The following is a 20,402-nucleotide window of genomic DNA, read 5'->3' as shown; positions in this document are numbered from 1 at the left end:
GTGATTTTTCGGAAGTTACAGCAGTGCTCTGTCTCCCCCTTTTAGGATTTGAAATCTCCGAGTATCAGAAGAGGCAAGCGGCAATGACTGTGCGGAAAGTGACCAAGCAGAAAGGTATGACCTGTGAATGACGTACCACCGCTGGAGCAGGCCGCAGCACAGAATGTTGCTCATATGGCTCATTAATATTTCCACTTAAGTAAATGGTTGTAAAAAAGTCTACTCCAACTAAATTTAATATTAATACAGGTTAATAAACTGTAAGGCATTTTTCTATCATTCTGGTTATACTGTAAACATTTGTTTTATTTTCTTGATCAATGGTATACATTGGTCGCAGGATAGGCATCATGTATTATTGGTATGTATTGGTCGCAGGAATGGCATCATGTATTATTGGTAGGCATTGGTCGCAGGATAAGCATCATGTATTATAAGTATGCATTCGTCGCAGGAATGGCATCATGTATTATTGGTAGGCATTGGTCGCAGGATAAGCATCATGTATTATAAGTATGCATTCATCGCAGGATAGTCATCATGTATTATTGGTAAGCACTGGTCACAGGATAGGCATCATGTATTATTGGTATGCATTGGTCACAGTATTATTGGTATGCATTGGTCGCAGGATGTATTATTGGTAGGCATTGGTCGCATAAGCATCATGTATTATAATTATGCATTCATCGAAGGATAGTCATCATGTATTATTGGTAAGCATTGGTCACAGGATAGACATCATGTATTATTGGTAGGCATTGGTCACAGGATAGGCATCATGTATTATTGGTAGGCATTGGTCACAGGATAGGCATCATGTATTATTGGTAAGCATTGGTCACAGGATAGACATCATGTATTATTGGTAGGCATTGGTCACAGGATAGGCATCATGTATTATTGGTAGGCATTGGTCACAGGATAGCATCATGTATTATTGGTAGGCATTGGTCACAGGATAGGCATCATGTATTATTGGTAGGCATTGGTCACAGGATAGGCATCATGTATTATTGGTAGGCATTGGTTACAGGATAGCATCATGTATTATTGGTAGGCATTGGTCGCAGGATAAGCATCATGTATTATAAGTATGCATTCGTCGCAGGAATGGCATCATGTATTATTGGTAGGCATTGGTCGCAGGATAAGCATCATGTATTATAAGTATGCATTCATCGCAGGATAGTCATCATGTATTATTGGTAAGCACTGGTCACAGGATAGGCATCATGTATTATTGGTATGCATTGGTCACAGTATTATTGGTATGCATTGGTCGCAGGATGTATTATTGGTAGGCATTGGTCGCATAAGCATCATGTATTATAATTATGCATTCATCGAAGGATAGTCATCATGTATTATTGGTAAGCATTGGTCACAGGATAGACATCATGTATTATTGGTAGGCATTGGTCACAGGATAGGCATCATGTATTATTGGTAGGCATTGGTCACAGGATAGGCATCATGTATTATTGGTAAGCATTGGTCACAGGATAGACATCATGTATTATTGGTAGGCATTGGTCACAGGATAGGCATCATGTATTATTGGTAGGCATTGGTCACAGGATTGCATCATGTATTATTGGTAGGCATTGGTCACAGGATAGGCATCATGTATTATTGGTAGGCATTGGTCACAGGATAGGCATCATGTATTATTGGTAGGCATTGGTCACAGGATAGGCATCATGTATTATTGGTAGGCATTGGTCACAGGATAGTCATCATGTATTATTGGTAGGCATTGGTCACAGGATAGCATCATGTATTATTGGTAGGCATTGGTCACAGGATTGCATCATGTATTATTGGTAGGCATTGGTCACAGGATAGGCATAATGTATTATTGGTAGGCATTGGGCACAGGATAGGCATCATGTATTATTGGTAGGCATTGGTTACAGGATAGGCATCATGTATTATTGGTAGGCATTGGTCACAGGATAGCATCATGTATTATTGGTAGGCATTGGTCACAGGATAGCATCATGTATTATTGGTAGGCATTGGTCACAGGATAGGCATCATGTATTGTATTATTGGTAGGCATTGGTCACAGGATAGGCATCATGTATTATTGGGCATCGTGTATTATTGGTATGCATTGGTCGCAGGATAGGTATTGTGTGTTATATTTAATAGCAGTAGCTTTGAACGTTTTCTGTTACTTTGAACGTTTTCTATTACTGCTCCTTAATGTTGTAAAACAAATGCTCATATATTGCTAGCTGCCTTTTGTTGGCATTGTTTATTGACCTCCCTTTACTATCTATCATTAGATTCTATAAGTAAAACACAGTCATAAAATGAGCTATTTGTTACAGACTTCAATAGTAACTGCTACGCCTGGCTGTCACCATGCCTCATGTCATCACCTTTTAGGGATGCATTCTATTAGATTAACTGCTTAAATTGAATTGTATGTCCCTCTGGCACTAAAGGGTTTAAGTATCATCAGCTGTCTGTGCAGTACTTTGCAGTGTAATGACACGCATGATGCGTAAAGCAAGTGAACTCTGCAGACAAACTGTAGGACGTTCCTTTGAGTGAGCACACGTGACAGCACGCCACTAGTAAGTGTGCCTGCTGCTTTTATTGAACAAATGGGCTAAAGCTGCTTGGCATTCTCCTGACGGCAGCTGTAGTCTCAGCAGCTCCTTACAAGGACAGGGTAACCAGATCTTCTGTTAATAAATAAATAATACGGTCTAACATCACCAGCTAAGTGTTCTCAATAAGTACAGTACAGATCCACCATTCTTTAAATCAGAGAAAGATAAGTAGCCTATTGGATTACAGATGAGGCTGCTGAGACTTGTAGTGTGTCTAAAGAGCTACTGGTTCGCTACCCTGCTTTACATGTAACCCCACCCCTCCCACCCCCACCCCACACACACACACACACACACACACACACACACACACACACACACACACACTATTTCTTTTTCATCCACTAGGGGTCACTGGAGTACTCTTGGGATATGGACGTCTTAGCAGAAACAAAGGCACTGAATATTTAAATTTAGAACTCTCCACCCCTCCATATCCCCGAGTACCTCAGTGTTTTTTCTGTGCTCACAGCACTAACAAGGCTTGTGTGGAGTTCCCACACTTTGTTGAAGATTTTATTAATTTTTCATTTTTACTTTTCAATTTTTACTTTTTCACTTAGCACATCCCTTCCCAGTTTCTGTAAAAACATGGGTCCGGGATAGTGCCGCTGCACGGACAGCACATGGCGTGTCGGTCCTCACAAAGAGCACCCTCACAGCCACAGGCAGCCCACTGCCTCCTGCAACAGCGTGTCGGTCCTCACAAAGAGCACCCTCACAGCCACAGGCGGTCCACTGCCTCCTGCAACAGCTGGACGGAGCTTACAGATAGAAGCCCCGTCGCAGCCATAAACTGAAGTTCTCCGCCCGCTCCGACCGCCCGCCCCAGGCGCTCCGTCTTCCCGCCAGGCGCTCCGTCAGCGCTGTATTGAAAGTGCAGCGCTCAGAGGGGGAGACCCGCCGCAGCTCGGTTAGCGACGCCGGAAACCTCCGCTGCTCTGAAATAAGTGTCCCTCGCCTCCCTGCAATGAGCTTCCCGGCTCCCCGCTGAGACACAGCGCTACAGGGAGTACAGGGAAGGGGGGGGGGGGGACCTGGCTGATTACAGCGCGGCTGCAAGGGGGAAAATGTAAGGGAAAGAATAGTGATGACAGGCTGCCATATCTATAGAAGGTATTAATACAGAGCCTATATTAAACTGCAGTCAGCAGGCAGAGCTTATATTAACACTGGATTGTGACCTGTCTGTGATTATCACTGTATAATAGGCTATTGAGCCTATATTAACACTGAAGGCATGTATTGTAACCTGCCTGTGATTATCACTGTATACTAGACTGTGATTATCACTGTATAATAGTCTATTGAGCCTATATTAACACTGCAGCAGGTATTGTAACCTGTCCTGTGATTATCAGTGTAAGCATGGCATGGGGGCCATTTTAACCATGCTTTCTGTTTCTTCCAGTTTGTAATTCCAGAACATTCCTGCCTTACATCTCTACTCCACCGGAGGCGCAGGGGTGTTAGTGGGAATTTTGGTTCAGGTTTCACATAGGCTGGCCATGTGAACTGTATTTCGGCCATAAATATATATATATATATATATATATTACACACCTTAAGTAAAGATTTTACTGAGTCGTGCAAGTGTCTGTCCTTTGGCTATTGTGTTGTCTGTCTGTATAAGGAGTACGGCTCCAGCACAGACTAAAAATAAGGTTTACTACAATGTCTGTACATAAATCTACCACAGGTTCAGTTTGTTTTGTAGGTTTCCACTCCGGAAGCCGGTTCATTCCCAGATCCTATGTTAAGCATTGGCAATTCAAATTGACTCCGCTCGACAGGAGCGGTAAGATCGGAGTCTCGGAAGTTACTCCGCCAGCTCTAACGGAGGAGTCTCAGCCTTTCCAAAGGTCCAACTTCCCTTTGGGTACCAGGGTGTTAATTTAACTGGTCTTATAATTTAAACATTTCTGCTATGTTGCAGTCTGACAATTCTATGTCAGACCTCACAGCGCTAACTACGAGTGAGGAGGGTACATTAGACCAGCAGTCAGATAGTGCGGGTTTTGACAACCATACATTGCTAATGACCAGTGAGTCAGTGTCTCAAATTTACAGAGACTAAGGAGCCTCTAACATCTAATCCGTCGTATTTACTAAACGACAGATCTTCAATGGGTTTCTTATTTAGGATATCTTACTAAGATTTAAGTCTATTTACCCGTTTCCACACAGTGACATCTAAATGGGAGAATCCGCCATTGGTGAATTCGTCTGTGTCAAACCTTATAAAGACCCAAGATACATTTGGGTCACTAGGGCGCTCTATGTATGGAAACAATGACGATCACGTTAGACTTATCGTTAATGAGAAGCTGCTGAGTATCTCTGTAAAGCTTCTGCTGCCGCCTGTTACCTCGCTTCTCGCTTTTCATCGTCGCTAGTTTCAGCACGACAAGGCCAGAAGTTGTTTGGTCCTAAATTTGATATTTCAGGCCAAGGCGAGGGGGAGGGGGGGGGGGAGTCTAGCCATTGCCTCCTCCGGTATCAAGACGGAAATACTCTGGTCCGGCGTTTAAAGCCTTTAGTCTTTTCAAGGCTGTGGTACAAAAACAGTCACGCCTTGTAACGCCATGGCGCTAAAGTCACAACAAGCCAGTGGCTTGACGGGCTCCCAGCCCATCTCGAATTTCCAATTGTGGGAGCGCGCCTTTACACGTTACATGGTTTCCAGCCATCCACTCATGGATGGATCCGCTATTTAGGGTTAAAAGACAGGACTGCCTCTGTCGGACGAAATAAGGCGTTTTGGCAGGTTGCCATTCAGTCTCTGCTGGATTCAGCAGTTTTTAATTCCAGGCCTGGTACACCAATAAGGTCAGGGTTATTATTCCCGTCTGTTTGTGGTACCGAAGCCGGAGGGCTCCGTCGCAGTCTCAATCAGTAAGTCACTTACTACAGATTGAAGATGGATTTTCTGCGGTCAGTATTTGCATATTTGGAGCCACACGATTGCATGGTTGCGCTTGATCTCCAGGATGCGTACTTACACATTCCGGTTTGGTCACCTCATCACAGGTTCTTGCGTTTGGCAATACGCCACAGCCATTAACCGTTTCAGGCTCTACCGTTTGGCCTCTTGTCAGCGCCTCGGGTATTCACAAAAGTGATGTTTGTGATGATAGCTCATCTCAGATTCTTGGCAGTGACAATCGTTCCATACTTAACGATCTGCTCATAAGAGCTCCATTTCAACAGATGTTCCTCCGACTTGCGCTGCTAACGTACACCACGGTTGCAGTGTCAACTTCAAAAACAATCGCATCTAATTCCGTCTCAACGACTTCAATTCCTAGGTATGATTCCAGATACGGTAAATCAAAGAATTTACCTACTACACCAGAAAGTACAGATTATATGCCATCTGGTACAATTAGTGCTCAAACCACGCACACTATCGGTACATTTGTGTATTCGCCTATTAGGAACAATGATGGGCTTTCGAAGTGCTTCAGTTCGGAGGTTTTTCACTCGCGTCCATTTCAACAGCAGTGGTCGCCCTCACATAGGCAGATTTCCCACAGGGGGGCGAGGGTGTCTCTACTCTGGGCGAGAGTTTCAGAGGTTGGGGAGTTGTAGTTTAAAATGGTCAGCGACAGGGTCTCTAAACGGATCACGACAGATTGCTGTCTATAAATGTCCTGGAACTCCGTGCAATTTACAATGCACTACATGCTTCGCTCTCAGACTGTCCAAGTGCAGTCAGACAACGCGACGGCAGTCGCATACACAACAACCAGGGAGGAACGAGAGGCCGCATGGCAAGGCGGGAAGTAGCTCGAATCCTCAATTGCCCAGAATACCACAAGGTCATATTGTCAACTGGGTTCATTCCGGGAGTGGACAACTGCTAGACGGATGATCTCAGCCGTCGGGATTTTCATCCAAGAGACTGGGCATTAAATCCAGAGGTGTTTCACTTGTTGGTCCACAGGTGGGGTTACCCTCAGGTGGACATGATGGCATCTCGCCACAATTACAAACGCCCCAGTATGTGTCCAGAACGACACAAGGGCAGTGGCGGTGGATGCTCTAACAATCGCGTGGCCGTACAGCCTTGTGTATCTGTTTCCACCGTTGTCCGCTGCTCTCTCGGTTGCTAAAACGGATTAAAAGAGAGTCCGTCACAGTCATACTAGTGATACCTCATTGGTCTCGGAGAGCTTGGTTCTCGAATCTCCGCGGACTACTCGCAGACGATCCTTGGCTACTCATACTACGTCCAGACCTGTTACAACAGGGTCCGTTCTTTTACCCCTATTTAGCGCGGCTGCGTTTGACGGGGTGGTTGTTGAGACCGCCCTCTTAAGAAGAGAGGGCATTACAGTATCGGTTATACCAACCATGTTACGAGCTAGGAAGCCGGTTACGGCAGCTCATTATTACAGATTTTGGCGTGCCTACTGTATATAGGTTGCTGTGAAGCTCGGAAGTTTCCGACATCATCTTTCAAGTTATCCCGTATTCTGTTATTTTTACAGACGGGGTTGGATGGAGGACTGCGTTTATCTACACTGAAGGTGCAGGTATCTGTGTTGTCAATTTATTTTCAAAGACGATTGGCTCTATTGCCATCGGTACACACTTTTCTGCAAGGTGTCCTCAGAGTACAGCCTCCATTTATTCCACCTACAGCGCCATGGGACTTGAATTTGGGTTCAGATTTCTTACAGTCGTCATATTTTGAACCCTTACAGCAAGTGGATATTAAGTTTCTGACTTGGAAAACGTTTTTTCTTCTAGCCTTAGCTTCGGCAAGGCGTTTTTCAAATTTGGGTGCCTTGTCATGCAAGCCACCGTATTTGGTGTTTCCTGATGACAGAGCGGAACTTTGGACGAATCCCGATTTCTTACCAAAGCTAGTGTCATCTTTTCACATCAATCAACCAATAGTGGTTCCTGTGTTGACAGCACATTCTAGAATTCTGAATGTGGTACGCGCATTACGCGTTTATATGTCCCGAACGTCTACAGTTCGTAATACGGATACGTTGTTTGTTCTCTATGATGCTGCCAAGTGGGGTTGGCCAGCTTCTCAGCAGACCTTATCCAGATGGATAAAACTGACTATACGTCAGGCTTACCTTAAGGCTAGGTTACAGTCGCCTACATCAGTAATAGCTCATCCCACAGGTTCTGTGGGAACGTCATGGCCAGCTGGTCGTGGAGCTTCTACGACGCAGCTTGACCGTGCGGCTACATGGTCTTCAGTGCACACGTTTGTGGGCTTTTACAGGTTTGATACGTTTGCGGCATCAGCATCTAGCTTTGGCCGCCTAGTGTTACAGGTGTCAAACAGCTCTCCACGGGGGAAGCTTTGGTACGTCCCAAGAGTACTCCAGTGGCCCCTAGTGGATGAAAAAGAAAATAGGATTTTGGTACTTACCAGGTAAATCCTTTTCTTTGAATCCATAGGGGGCACTGGACGCCCACCCAGAGCAGTTTTACCTGGGTTGTATTAAGCTCAGGGGATCTTATGGTAACACATTTTCACCGACTGGTTCAAATTATAAGGTTCTATCGGTTATGGTGTCAACTGTTTCGTTGTCAGTAACGTTATGTGTCAACTTTGTTGTTGTCTGTTATGTTATAGGAATTCTCCATTGTCAGCCTCTCTATAGTTCCTGTTCGGCTCAGTAAAAAACACTGAGGTACTCGGGGATATGGAGGGGTGGAGAGTTCTAAATTTAAATATTCAGTGCCTTTGTTTCTGCTAAGCAGTCCATATCCCAAGAGTACTCCAGTGCCCCCTATGGATTCAAAGAAAAGGATTTACCTGGTAAGTACCAAAATCCTATTTTGAGAAAAACAAGGTTTTGTTTTTTTTTAAATACAAGAATGTCACAGAATTTTACATATTTTTTAAAACATTCTCCATTTCTTAAAATAAAAACAAAGGGGGATAAGCCTCCATTGTATGCCTAGCTGCCCATTGCCATCTATAGAATATTGCATACCCATTATGGCAAATACAGCATAAGTACATATTTATCAAGTTATAATACAAATAGATTGCACAGTGGTCAACGCTGCTGTCTCACGGCACTGCCATGGCTTGATTCTAAGCAGGGCCCTATCTGTGTGAATATTGTTCTTCCGTCGGGTGATGCAGTTGGTATCCAGATGATAGGTTGACCCTAATTAGATCGACAGTCAATAGGTTGACCCGTATGGTCAACAGGCTTTAGGTCAACATGGTCAAAAGGTTGACATGTAAAAGGTCGACAGTGCTTATGGTCGACAGGTAAAATGGTCATCAGGTTCAAATGGTCAATGTGTCATTGGTCGACAAGTTTTTTGGATTTGTTTAATTTTTTTTCAATGAAGTTTTTTTGGGTGAATGAAGTATAGGGGGACATGGTACACTAATTGGGGTTTCATGTGCTTTGATGGAGAAAACTACACCAAAAAAGGTCAAAATGCTGTGTCAACTTTTTTTCCGTCGACCATTTTTCATGTCAACCTTTTCATTTGTCAACCTTTTGTACCTGTTGGCCTTTTCCAGTGTCTACCTTTTACCTGTCGACCCGGTTGACCTTTTAACCAAGTCGATCTTTTCCATGTCAACTATATGGGATCGACCTATTGACTGTCGACCTAATTAGAGTCGACTTAATGATCATACTCCAGTTTCCTCCCACTGTTTGAATTGGCTTGTAACAAAATGAATCCATGGTATTCATGCAGTAGAGATTTTAGACTGTAAGCTCAATTTCACAAAAGTGTTATGAGGTCCTGCAGCACAAGGGACCTATCACAGAGGAAGTTATGTGCCGCACAGTACCTAATATCACTTCAGGATAAACGTATGCAAGCAATTATGGGATTTAACTATTGACATTTACTTATATAGCGGCACAGGCGGAGCCAGAGGGGGGGGGGGACTCGGGCCCATGCCCCCCCTGTCGTTTCTGACTTCTTTTTTTTCAAAAGGAGAACAGCAGCAGCAGCACTACTGCTATTTCCGTCAGTCAGATTTGATAAAAGAGCCGGCAGGCACTAGGACCCACCGCTGCTCTAACAGCAAGTCCGTGTGGTAACCAATGGGGATGCTGGAGCTGCAGCTCCAGCCTTCCCCTGCTCACACTGCAACCTACCTCCCCCACTGCCAGCCGGCCAGAGTCCAGCCCAGGCGCGGGGTTCAAATGCCAGCATCGAGTAAGACTGTTACTTATGACGGCACAGAAGGCTTTATTAGCCCTCCCAGCACTTCATCCTCCACTTCCTTTACCACCAGGCTAGGTGCAGTCACACTCAGCTCAGCTTTGAGAAGGTGGCCCGTGTGATTGTGAGAGGGCTGTCCTGCAGATGTCTTATGCTGCTTGTTGGAGATCCAGCTGGCTGCTTCTGCTAATCAAAGATTTGCAGTTCGTGTCCTGCAGTCTGAGTCTCACTACAGTGCCCAAAACAAGGTATGCTGCACCTGCCACCACCAACTAAAAACTATAATAATTATATTGTGCTGGGGTGCCTTCCAGGCGCCCATAACTAATGGAACCGGTGACCAACATTTCAAGGCCCAATCAGCCTTTTCATCAGGGTGAAACATTGGCAATAAACCAGGATGCGCTCCTACAGCCAATCAATACCTGATGGCGTATTCTGTGAGGCCACGCCCCCTGTGATACCACACCCCTTATCTGGGAGCACACGTGCCTTAGGTGCATGTACATATAACTATTACCATTCCCCTATCATGGTGCCCCCCCTTTCATTATCTTTTGGATCCGCCCCTGTATAGCGCCAGCAGATTTAGTTTTCTGTACAACTGGATATGGAAAGAAATGAGGATCAATTAACTATGGGTGGTCTTCAGTATGCCGACTGGCGGGATCCCGGCGCACAGTATACCGGCGCCGGGATCCCGACAGCCGGCATACGGACACTTATTCTCCCTCGTGGGGGTCCACGACCCCCCTGGAGGGAGAATAAAATAGTGTGGCGCGCGTAGCGCGCCACCGTGCCTGTAGCGTGGCGAGTGCAGCGAGCCCGCAAGGGGCTCATTTGCGCTCGCTACACTGTCGGTAAACCGGCGGTCGGGCTCCCGGCGCCGGTATGCTGGTCGCCGGGAGCCCGACCGCCGGCATATCGTAGTGAACCCATTAACTATATATATAATTCAGACTAATGCAATTAGAACTGTGCTCTATTGGGGAGTATCTGTGGAGGTTATAATGGTGCATAGGCTTCATTACAGTTCTGTTATGGGGCAAATTCTTCTCCAGTTATGCTTTTAGTATATTTTGTGAAATGTACAGTATATGTAGACACTGTTAAAAAAAAGAAATAAGAAATTACAAATTATCTGCACAGATTGACTCAATGGGCCTAATTCAGATGTGGTTGGAGTTGCGACCTGTGCCGCAAAATACCAACAGTGATATCAACTCCAACCAATGTCACAGTCTACATTGGATATTTGAAAATAGTAGGACAGAATATATGCATGGAAACTTCTTACTCTGAGACATTGCTTGTATTATGTCTACAACTTAATTTTCAGTACTTTGGGGGTAATTCCAAGTTGATCGCAGCAGGAAATTTTTTAGCAGTTGGGCAAAACCATGTGCACTGCAGGTAGAGAGGCCAATCCCGGGCCGTTTTTCCAATCCCAGGGATCGGGATTGAAAAATGCTCAATCCCGGGATTCCCGGGATTGTACTGTGTATGTATAACATATATATATATATATATATATATATATATATATATATATATTATGGTACATACAGCCTGGCACTCTGCTTCAGGGAATAAAGTGATGGAAGCAATGGGATAAATTAATGCTGCAGCACTCTGAGTCGTTTAAACATCACAGGTGTACTGAAAAAATCATGATGTGATTTTTCCAATACACCTTTGATGTTTAAAAGACTCAGAGTGCTGCAGCATTAATTAATTCTATATATATATATATATATATATATATATATATATAGATATATATAATACTCACTATGGAGTAGAGGGGTCACTGAGGTCCAGAGGCAGGCAGCAGGGCAGCGCAGCGTGAGTATCACTCACAGTGCACCTGCTTTAGAGTCCTCTTTACTTTCAAATTGTGGCGGGCAGGAGGGCTGGCTGGCAGGCAGGCGCATTGGAGGGCGGAAGGAGCGGCCATGGCTGAAGGGGCTGTGCAGCGTGACCTCGCTGACGTCACGCCGCACACAGCAGGGAAGCCGGGGCCGGGCAGCGTCTGAGGCTGAGCCGAGCGCTAGTGCTCAGCGGCGCTGCCCGGTCAAGAATCAGTAGTGCGCATGCGCACGTGAATCCCGGGATTGAAGGCTCCAATCCCGGGATTCAAATCCCGGCATTTTTGGCCCCAAATCCCGGGATCCCGCCGATCCCGATCCCGGGATTGGCCACCCTAACTGCAGGGGAGGCAGATATAAAATGTGCAGAGAGAGTTAGATTTTGGTGGGTTATAGTGTTTGTGTGCAGGGTAAATACTGGCTGCTTTATTGTTACACTGCAATTTAGATTGCAGATTGAACACGCCACACCCAAATCTAACTCTCTCTGCACATGTTAAATCTGCCCCCCCTGCAGTGCACATGGTTTTGTCCAACTGCTAACAAAGTTCCTGCTGCGATCAACTTGGAATTACCCCCTTTGTAACAAATACTTTCCCATTTGCAGAAATTACATTTGCAAGAAATATAAAGATATATATATATATATATATACATATATATATATATATATATATATATATATAAAATCTAACAAAAAAATCAGCATAGGTGGCTGTAAAACGATTAGGCCAATTTCGCCCTGCCTCTGTAATAATCCTCCTGGGCTGTGTATTCATGCTGGGGTATTAGAGACAATCCCAGTGGTTCAAGCTGCAGTTATTCTTATTTTTGTCTCCATGATGTGTTCTCAGACACTCAAACAGCTTGCAATATTTATTAGGGAGAAATGCTCGGGCAGCTGCTCACTGCAGGAAAACAGGAGGCACTTGGCGCTCACATGTTCAGGAGCCAGGAACTTGGCAGTACGAATTGTATCAAATGAAACTTTAATTTCCTACTGGGAGAAACCAGGCGTCACATGTGGAGGTTTTTTTTTCCTCTTTCTTTTTAAGAGAATGCCCCAGTTATTCTCTCTGGAAGCATCAATTGTGTATGCCAAGAGAAAAACTACACCAGCAAGAGTAAATGTAGCTCTGAATTGTGTTGCTGCCCATTTATTAGATGACATTCTGTAGTACTATTACAGCTTTGTGTGCTTACCCATCCAGCATTAGTGACAAGAAGGCTTATGGATTATTACTTTTTCTGAAAGCATCATTTTCTTAGTCTTTCCATGGAGAACACTAGATTCCATATGGTGCGTGGAGTTTTAACTGGTGTTTGTTTTAGTTACTGTATGTTACTGTACCATGGGCCAGATGTATTAAGCCTGGAGAAGTGATAAAGCAGTGCTAAGTGCAAGGTGATAACGCACCAGCCAATTAGCTCCTGTCAATTTTCAAACCCGTAATGATTGGCTGGTGCGTTATCACCTTCCACTTATCACTGCTTTATCACTTCTCCAGGCTTAATACATCTGTCGCCATGATAGATCCCCAACCCGTGCCGCTCTCAGTGCTCCTCCCAGCACTTGTTGTGTAACATACTGACGTCATGTGCTGCAGTACTATAAATCGTTGAATCTAAAGAATAATCTAAGACAATGTAATTATTATTACAACACTTACATTTGGATTTTATTTGATAAATGAATTGCACTTTTTTTGCAAAATAGTCTATTTTTATAGTAACATGCATTTTTGTTATATGCTGGGATGCCAAGTTCTACAACTAGAGAGTCACATGTTGTCCACGAAGGGTTGTATATAACACAAGCAACCTGTTGTACGTTTCTCTGCTATGAAGTCTGATCTCATACAGTACCTCCCATTCCATCCATGCTCTTGTTTAAGGAGTTAAAACAAACTGTGCTAAGCGATAACCTGGATAATAATGTGCGACAGAGACAAGGCAGCATAGAGAAAGCATTTGGGAATACAGGGCACTATTTTGGAAATATAAGACTCAGAATGATGGGACTTGTGAAACAGCAGCCATAGCGGCACAGATCACATGTGTTGCCTACAGGACTTCTTTTGTGTTTTCTGTCCATTATACCTAAAAAAAAAACTATATTGAATAATATAGCAAGTTATGTTTAAATAGATTTAATTGAAAAAGTCCCTTGAAAAAAGGGGTTCAAGTATAAAGAGAAAATGAATCACAGAAAGGTAATGTAAAAAAAAAAAAAACATTTTCCACTCCCCCAATCCACTGGTGCAGGCCAGAGATAAATAAATAACAGGAGCTCTCTCACTGACTCACTGCCAATCTCATAGGACCATATCACTCAGCCAATCAAAAACATTGGAAACATTTCAAATAATTTCCTCATGCATCTGTTTAGTTCACTCGTTCATTCATTTAGATGTCATTCTAAGAGAAATAATTTCATTCATTACGTTCTGTTACAGCTGCATAATTAATCGCTCTGTCTGCCATTTGTAAGCAGCCCCGAAATGAGATCTTGCTCCAGGGAACCAGTCAAGGAGAATTTCAACAGAATACAATATAATGACCTATATAAAGTATATTTTAATAAATTCACATTTTTATTCAAAGATGGAATGCAAATATGAGGCCAAACATAGTGATGTGTTACACACTAAATCTTGTTCTGTTTTCTTCATTTTGCCGATATTGTCCCTTTAAAGTATGCAAATACATGTGACCAAGTGAACCACTTTTACTGCTAATGTACATGTAATTAACACAGGGCCAGGCTCTATAATGACAATACAGCACATGCATTCTGATTCCTTGTGTTGCATATTAATATTTTGCACACCCCAAGCAAAGAAAACACATAATTAATTTCTTATAGCATAATTGCCTATTAATACGTTGCCTTTATGTTTCTGTCCCCAGCGACTTCTGTAATAAGTATACCCTCTAGTTATACCTAATGATAAATAGACCACAAAAAAACAACTTAAAATTAACAAAACATTTTTTTTTTTAGATACAGAACTTTTGGCCACTTTAAATCTTGCTAATATTGCTATCAAATTCTTATTTAATAAAATGGTTGGTGGTAATCTCATTATTTTTTTGATAGGTACATTTTGTTTATTTTCTGTTTCGCACCTAACAAACAGTTGCATAATGAGCCATTATACTATATACCCACTAAATAACCCAAGTCCAGTCTCTACATGATATACCCTTATGCTGCATTCAGATCGCAAATGCCGGATCCTACCCGGTAAGAGAAACGTGTACTTACCGGGTGGGATCCGGCATTTGCGCTCCGTTGCTGGCTTTCCGACCCGGCAATATACCGGGTCGGTTGCCATAGCAGCGGAGGGCGCAGCAGCAGCAGGGGCGGGGGTGGAGGCGGCTCCGGGAGATGAGCTCATCTCCTGCGCCGCCTCTGCCTATGCTGTGAATGGGAGCCGTGTCGCATCGGAACGGCTCCCATTCACACTGCGCCTGACCCGGTAATCAACCCGGTAATAACCCTTCTTTTTTACCGGGTTGAATTACCGGGTTAGGCGACCCGCTAATTCACCAAAGGACCTTTCACATCGCACACGGACCCGTTTCGACACGGCAATATGCCGTGTCGATACCGGGTTTTTAGTGCGATGTGAAAGGGGTATTAGTCTGTCATGTGGTTTAAAGTCCTGGACCAAGAGAGACTCTCAGAACTACATTTGACTTTCTGTTCAAAATTGTATCCAGTTAAAATATTGGTATAATAATAATTTTATATATATAGCGCACTTTCTCCAATAGAACTCAAGTCGCTTGTGGTATAGGTATGAACCATTCCTGATCTGTTGATGAAGAAATGGATGGAGGCATAGATTCACTTACAGACTTATATTGTGGATAAACAATGAAATCCTTCTCTAAAGTTAGCCTACAAAGTCAACAATCCAAAAAAAGAATCTAGTGAATTCCTCCAAATTACGCATCTCTTACCAATATTATCTTTAATAAAAAAAATAAAGAAATACCAACATCCAATATATACACAAACGCATAGTTTTATTACTTCTTAACACACCATCTAAAACACTAAGGGATGAGTCAAATAGGTGTGCGGGATGCTAGTTGCAGTTTCAGTGGTGTGGAAATGCCAACAACAGCACCAACACTCGCGCTCTTGTAGCCCTACAGTATATTGCCCTTGGGGCTGCAAACAAAACTCAGCTAATACAAAGCTATCGTATGTTTGATATATAGCCACACTTACTTGCATGTAGTCGCAGGGCGAGTCTAATTGCATCGAGAAGAAACTGAACATTACAATGGAAACTAAGGGGTGGGGTTACCTATTTAATAACATTTGTAATTTGAAGGCCCAATATAAATGCTGGTACAGAAGGCATCTGATACTATTAAACTTTGCACAATGCCACCACACTCAGTTTAAGGACAAGTAGAGTAGTTGCTTATAGCTACCAATCAGCTTCTGCCCATAATTTTTTAGAATGTACTTGATAAATGCTATCTAGAAGCTTATTTGTTGCTAATGGAAACTTCTCCACTCTTTAGAAGGTTCCCCATAGACTGATCCTGTCCAAAGATAATCCCATTTTGGACCAGTAGCTTCAAATGAATCACTGAAGAACATGTGCCCATCTCTCAGACCTATGAAGCTTTAGGTTTATGGGTACTTCCATACCCTCTCCTTCATTTCCTTCCTAATTTTGGTATGGCTTAAGATGGAATGACTTCTGTCGTCTTTTATAACTGGAATTGATACTTATTACTGAACTTACCTAAGCATGAGTACTTTTATTCAGGTGTCTAAAAATCTATTCTTCATAAAATGTTTTAGTTTTCTTTTTTTCTTTTTCTGTGTTTGAAATTAGAATAAATTAGGCCTTACTCCCAATCAACACTAAATATACCCATAGCATCTTTGTTCCATTAAGCCAAGCCATTTCATTCACCCTATGTCCCTTTTGGTCTTCAAAAACCAGGATTGCGACTTCAAAATCAGGCCACTTATGTGTTCCAGTGGAACGATCGATGTAATATACAGCTCTAATAAAACAATCCAACAATAAAACAGTGTAAAATACAAAATCAATAGTTTAGATCAGGGCTGTCCTGGGTTGGTGGTCCAAGACCAATTCAGATTATTTATGGTCAATGTAATAGGCAAAACCAGTGCTTGTGGCTTCCAGTCATGAACTATGTGGACATACAGAAGCAAATCATGTCCCTCACCACATAACTTAGCCTAACACATGACACATAAACATAGTTTATATTTTTTTCTGAATCTCTCAGTAAGAAATGTTTGGCCTAGGGGTGCCGTGAGAAAAAATTCTGATCCTCTAGGGCGCCGTGATTCAAAAATTTTGGGAACCACTGATTTAGATAATTGAACTAATATATAGCAAAATATGTGATACAAAATGGGGTGATTTATGGGGATAATCTTTATTTCACGTGTATGTACTGAAAATCTGCACATAAATATGTATTGATTGATGCACATACAGGAATAATTTTACCCAACATTTGATGATGACTGTGCAAATGGTAAATGTTTCATTATGTCCAATTACAAGATAACCATAACACTTTTTTATGCATGCCATCCATTTTTATAGATCTGCCCTACAACATAGTAACTGGTGTGTGTCTTTCTCTTGTAGCTGGAGTCAGTTGCCCCCGCTCAGTCCCTCCAGCATATCCGCCGCCTCAGGAGCCAGGGGCCATCCAAGGACAGTATATGGTGACCGATGGCATATCACAACCACAAGTTTTCGAGTTCACTGAACCCAGGAGAAGTCAGTCCCCATTCTGGCAAAACTTCAGCAGGTTGACGCCTTTCAAAAAATAATACAGAAATATAAATATATAAATATATATTGAGAAAGGAATATTAAAATAAAAAAAGAAATTATATTTATAGATGGACCTTTTTTCGGAGAAGCACTGTTGCAACTATACTATGAAAGGACCAAAAAAAAAAAACAAGACAGGAAAACGAACTTTAAACTGTTTTTTTCCTTAGAAAAAAAAATCTTTTTTTTTTTTTCCGTCGGACAACAGGAACTGCTCTGCTTTTGAAAAGCTCCATGAAGCAATTTCTCTCTCTGAAGAGTTCATTCATGGTCACAAGACTTTCGTTGTTTCTTTCCTTGGACTCTGGGACCTCTCTTGCTTTCCGTGTTAGTGACCACTAATGTTTCTGGGGTGTCTGGTTACCAGTGGAAATTGCACATTTTGCTTATAAGAACATTCTCCCTAATTCAGGGGGCAAATACAGTGGTTAATGGAAAGCGCTCTAAAGAAAATACACATCCTGCTTTCATTTCACGATATTCACACAACCACATTTAGGAACACCTGCAGATCCAGAGGGATTGTCAGCTCGTTTCTTTGTCTCCCTGGTCCTGAAGGTGTTGTCCTTGTCACATTCACACATGAGAGCAACCGTTCTGTCCCGTTCTCAACAAAGCACTGCGGCACAAGCAGCAAAAGGGAGCGTTTACAGTCTAGTTAAAGGTTATATGGAAGTAGATGCAGAGCTTTGGAAAGGAGCGGAAGGACAGCACTACAAGCTGCCTGTGCATTTTGAATTACTATTCTTTAAATTTGTTTTCATTCAGAAGGGTATACAGAAGCAGGAACAGACGAAATGAGCTTCTCGCTTGTCTATCAATCATCCCACTGATTTAGCAGTGCCAGAGCTCTGTAGTTCCCAGTGAGTCTGCTTGGTATCTATTGCTTTACCTGTTCTGTATATGTTCTGGAATACGGATGAAAGTCCATGACACAGGGATTGCTACATTTTATAACATTGGGAATATTTATTTTTTCTTCTTTCCAAAGATTTTTTTTCTCCCTAATTTTAGTTTATTTGCTCCCATACAATGCTGTCACTCCACTTTTCTAAGTGAACAAACTGGCACAATTTTATTTCTATTGCCATTAGTTGTTGTTTTTATTTGGGGTCACTGTGAGCTTTGTAACTAAAAGACCATGTTAAAACATCTGCTGCTTGATATCCTTACACTCTTGGTATACTTAAATGCTGCATGCTCTTTCTGCGCAGGTGAAACCCAAAGCCATGTTTGAGTGGGGAATCCAGCCACACAGTTAGTGGAATAGTTCCTTGTCAAAATGGCAATAACGTCTGTGGTGTTAAATCCCTGAGGCTCTTTGTGTACTGTGTAGAGCACTTTAGCCGGAAGGGCAGCAGCGCACTGTAATAATGGCTGTCAGTCTTGGTGCTGGCTGGAGGTATAAATATGTCATGACAAGTATTACATACTGATTCATTTAGCATCCTATAGGCGTCTCTGTAAATTCACATTTACAAGTACTTTTAAAGCTGTTACATTCTCTTTGCCAATTATAACACCAGTCATCACTAGAACTCCTCTTCTTATCTTCCTTGCTTTTTTTTTTTAACTAGCAATTACATTATTTTGCTCAAAATATTTGAACACTATGTCCTTACTGTATATTTCTCCTGTCTGCTATATTTTCCTTTGGTTCTAGTGTTTAATATGCTGTGGAGTGCATCTTCCCATTCTGCAGACTGTATGGACTCATTCATTTAAATGGGTCTGTATGCCCCTGAGTATAGAGGAAGACGGCGTCAGAGCTTATTAAACAGTTGCCTTTGTTTCATCTCTTACATTGCTTTCCCAAGGTGCTTCTGTCCTTTTGTTTGTAGAATCCGGCTGGTTTATCCGCTCCCCATCATCTTGCTACACTCTCTTCCTGGAACACTTTGATGATGGAGTCTCCAAGCTCACAACTGCCAGCTGTACCCACCTCTCACTGTGCCGTAAGATCCCTGTGCCAGGTTCCTTGGGACTGGCTCTTTATAGACCACCAGCAGGAAATAAAAGCAAATTATTTCATTCATGCTTCAGTCATGACTTTTGAAGGTGCATCCACTCTTACTGCTGGTTAAAAATAATTCTCTCTGTATAATTAATAATAACGTGGTGGCTGATTATGTTATTTTTTCTTTTTAGTCATATATAGGTATAATGTTTTATAAGCTAACACATCTGTTGTCAATCCTAACAACTGAGAAACCTTCTTGCAGTATGCAGTAATGCAGGGCCGCCCATGATTTGTATGGCATGAGCTGTGTATCTAGAATAAATACACGTTAGCAGGCAATATTCTATTACTAAGAGATATCATAAATAGACACTATGAGGCTTATCAAGCTTGACATCCTCATAGTCACAGGAGATCATTTACCAGCATAAACAGAGTGATGTCATGCCACCCGTGCGCCTTGTTTTACAGAAAGTACAGGAACAAGATTTCATTTTGTGGCGCGACATTATTGGAATGACTTAAAGGAGTAGACAGAGTTTGGTTCCATGGACGTCCTTTCCATGCACGGCCATTCCTCCTACACATTAGGACTTCAGCAACAGGTCACTGCTCACTGAGTTGGGAACTCATCCTTTACTTTTAATGCAATAAACACTTGCCATGCACAATGAATTGTGTAATATACATAATACATATACAGTATATGTACATAATAATCACATAGATGATGTTCCCTCCCAATAAGCTGCATCAGCCATAAGCATTAGTAGTCCTTGGCTGGTTTCAAGGGTGGGATCCCATGTTACAGTGAAAGCCAACCACACTCTGGCCAAAGCAGGGCTGTTCCTTTTTTGTATACTGTGCAGGTTTCTTAACACTGGCCATGACCAAAAATGTAAAAGAAATACGCATACTC

The 20,402-nt window shown here is 42.5% G+C and overlaps 1 protein-coding gene across 8 annotated transcripts in view; it reads left to right on the top strand.

Moving 5' to 3' along the window:
* Nucleotides 1-19,554, top strand: part of ARHGEF9 (Cdc42 guanine nucleotide exchange factor 9) — a 735,112-nt gene extending 715,558 nt beyond the window's left edge. For 7 of the 8 annotated variants that reach the window (XM_063937199.1, XM_063937201.1, XM_063937203.1 and 4 more), the window contains 2 exons: nucleotides 46-114; nucleotides 17,332-19,554. In XM_063937199.1, coding sequence (XP_063793269.1) covers nucleotides 46-114; nucleotides 17,332-17,519 — 257 coding nt within the window. In that variant the 3' untranslated portion in view covers nucleotides 17,520-19,554. The remainder of the gene's footprint in view (nucleotides 1-45; nucleotides 115-17,331) is intronic. The other variant, XM_063937200.1, reaches the window with a different exon arrangement.
* The last annotated feature ends 848 nt before the right edge of the window (nucleotides 19,555-20,402 follow it).

Source organism: Pseudophryne corroboree, chromosome 8 (assembly GCF_028390025.1).
Source record: "Pseudophryne corroboree isolate aPseCor3 chromosome 8, aPseCor3.hap2, whole genome shotgun sequence".
Lineage (NCBI taxonomy): Eukaryota > Metazoa > Chordata > Amphibia > Anura > Myobatrachidae > Pseudophryne > Pseudophryne corroboree.
Note: the sequence above shows the minus strand (reverse complement) of the source record. Positions and strands in the feature narration are given on the sequence as shown.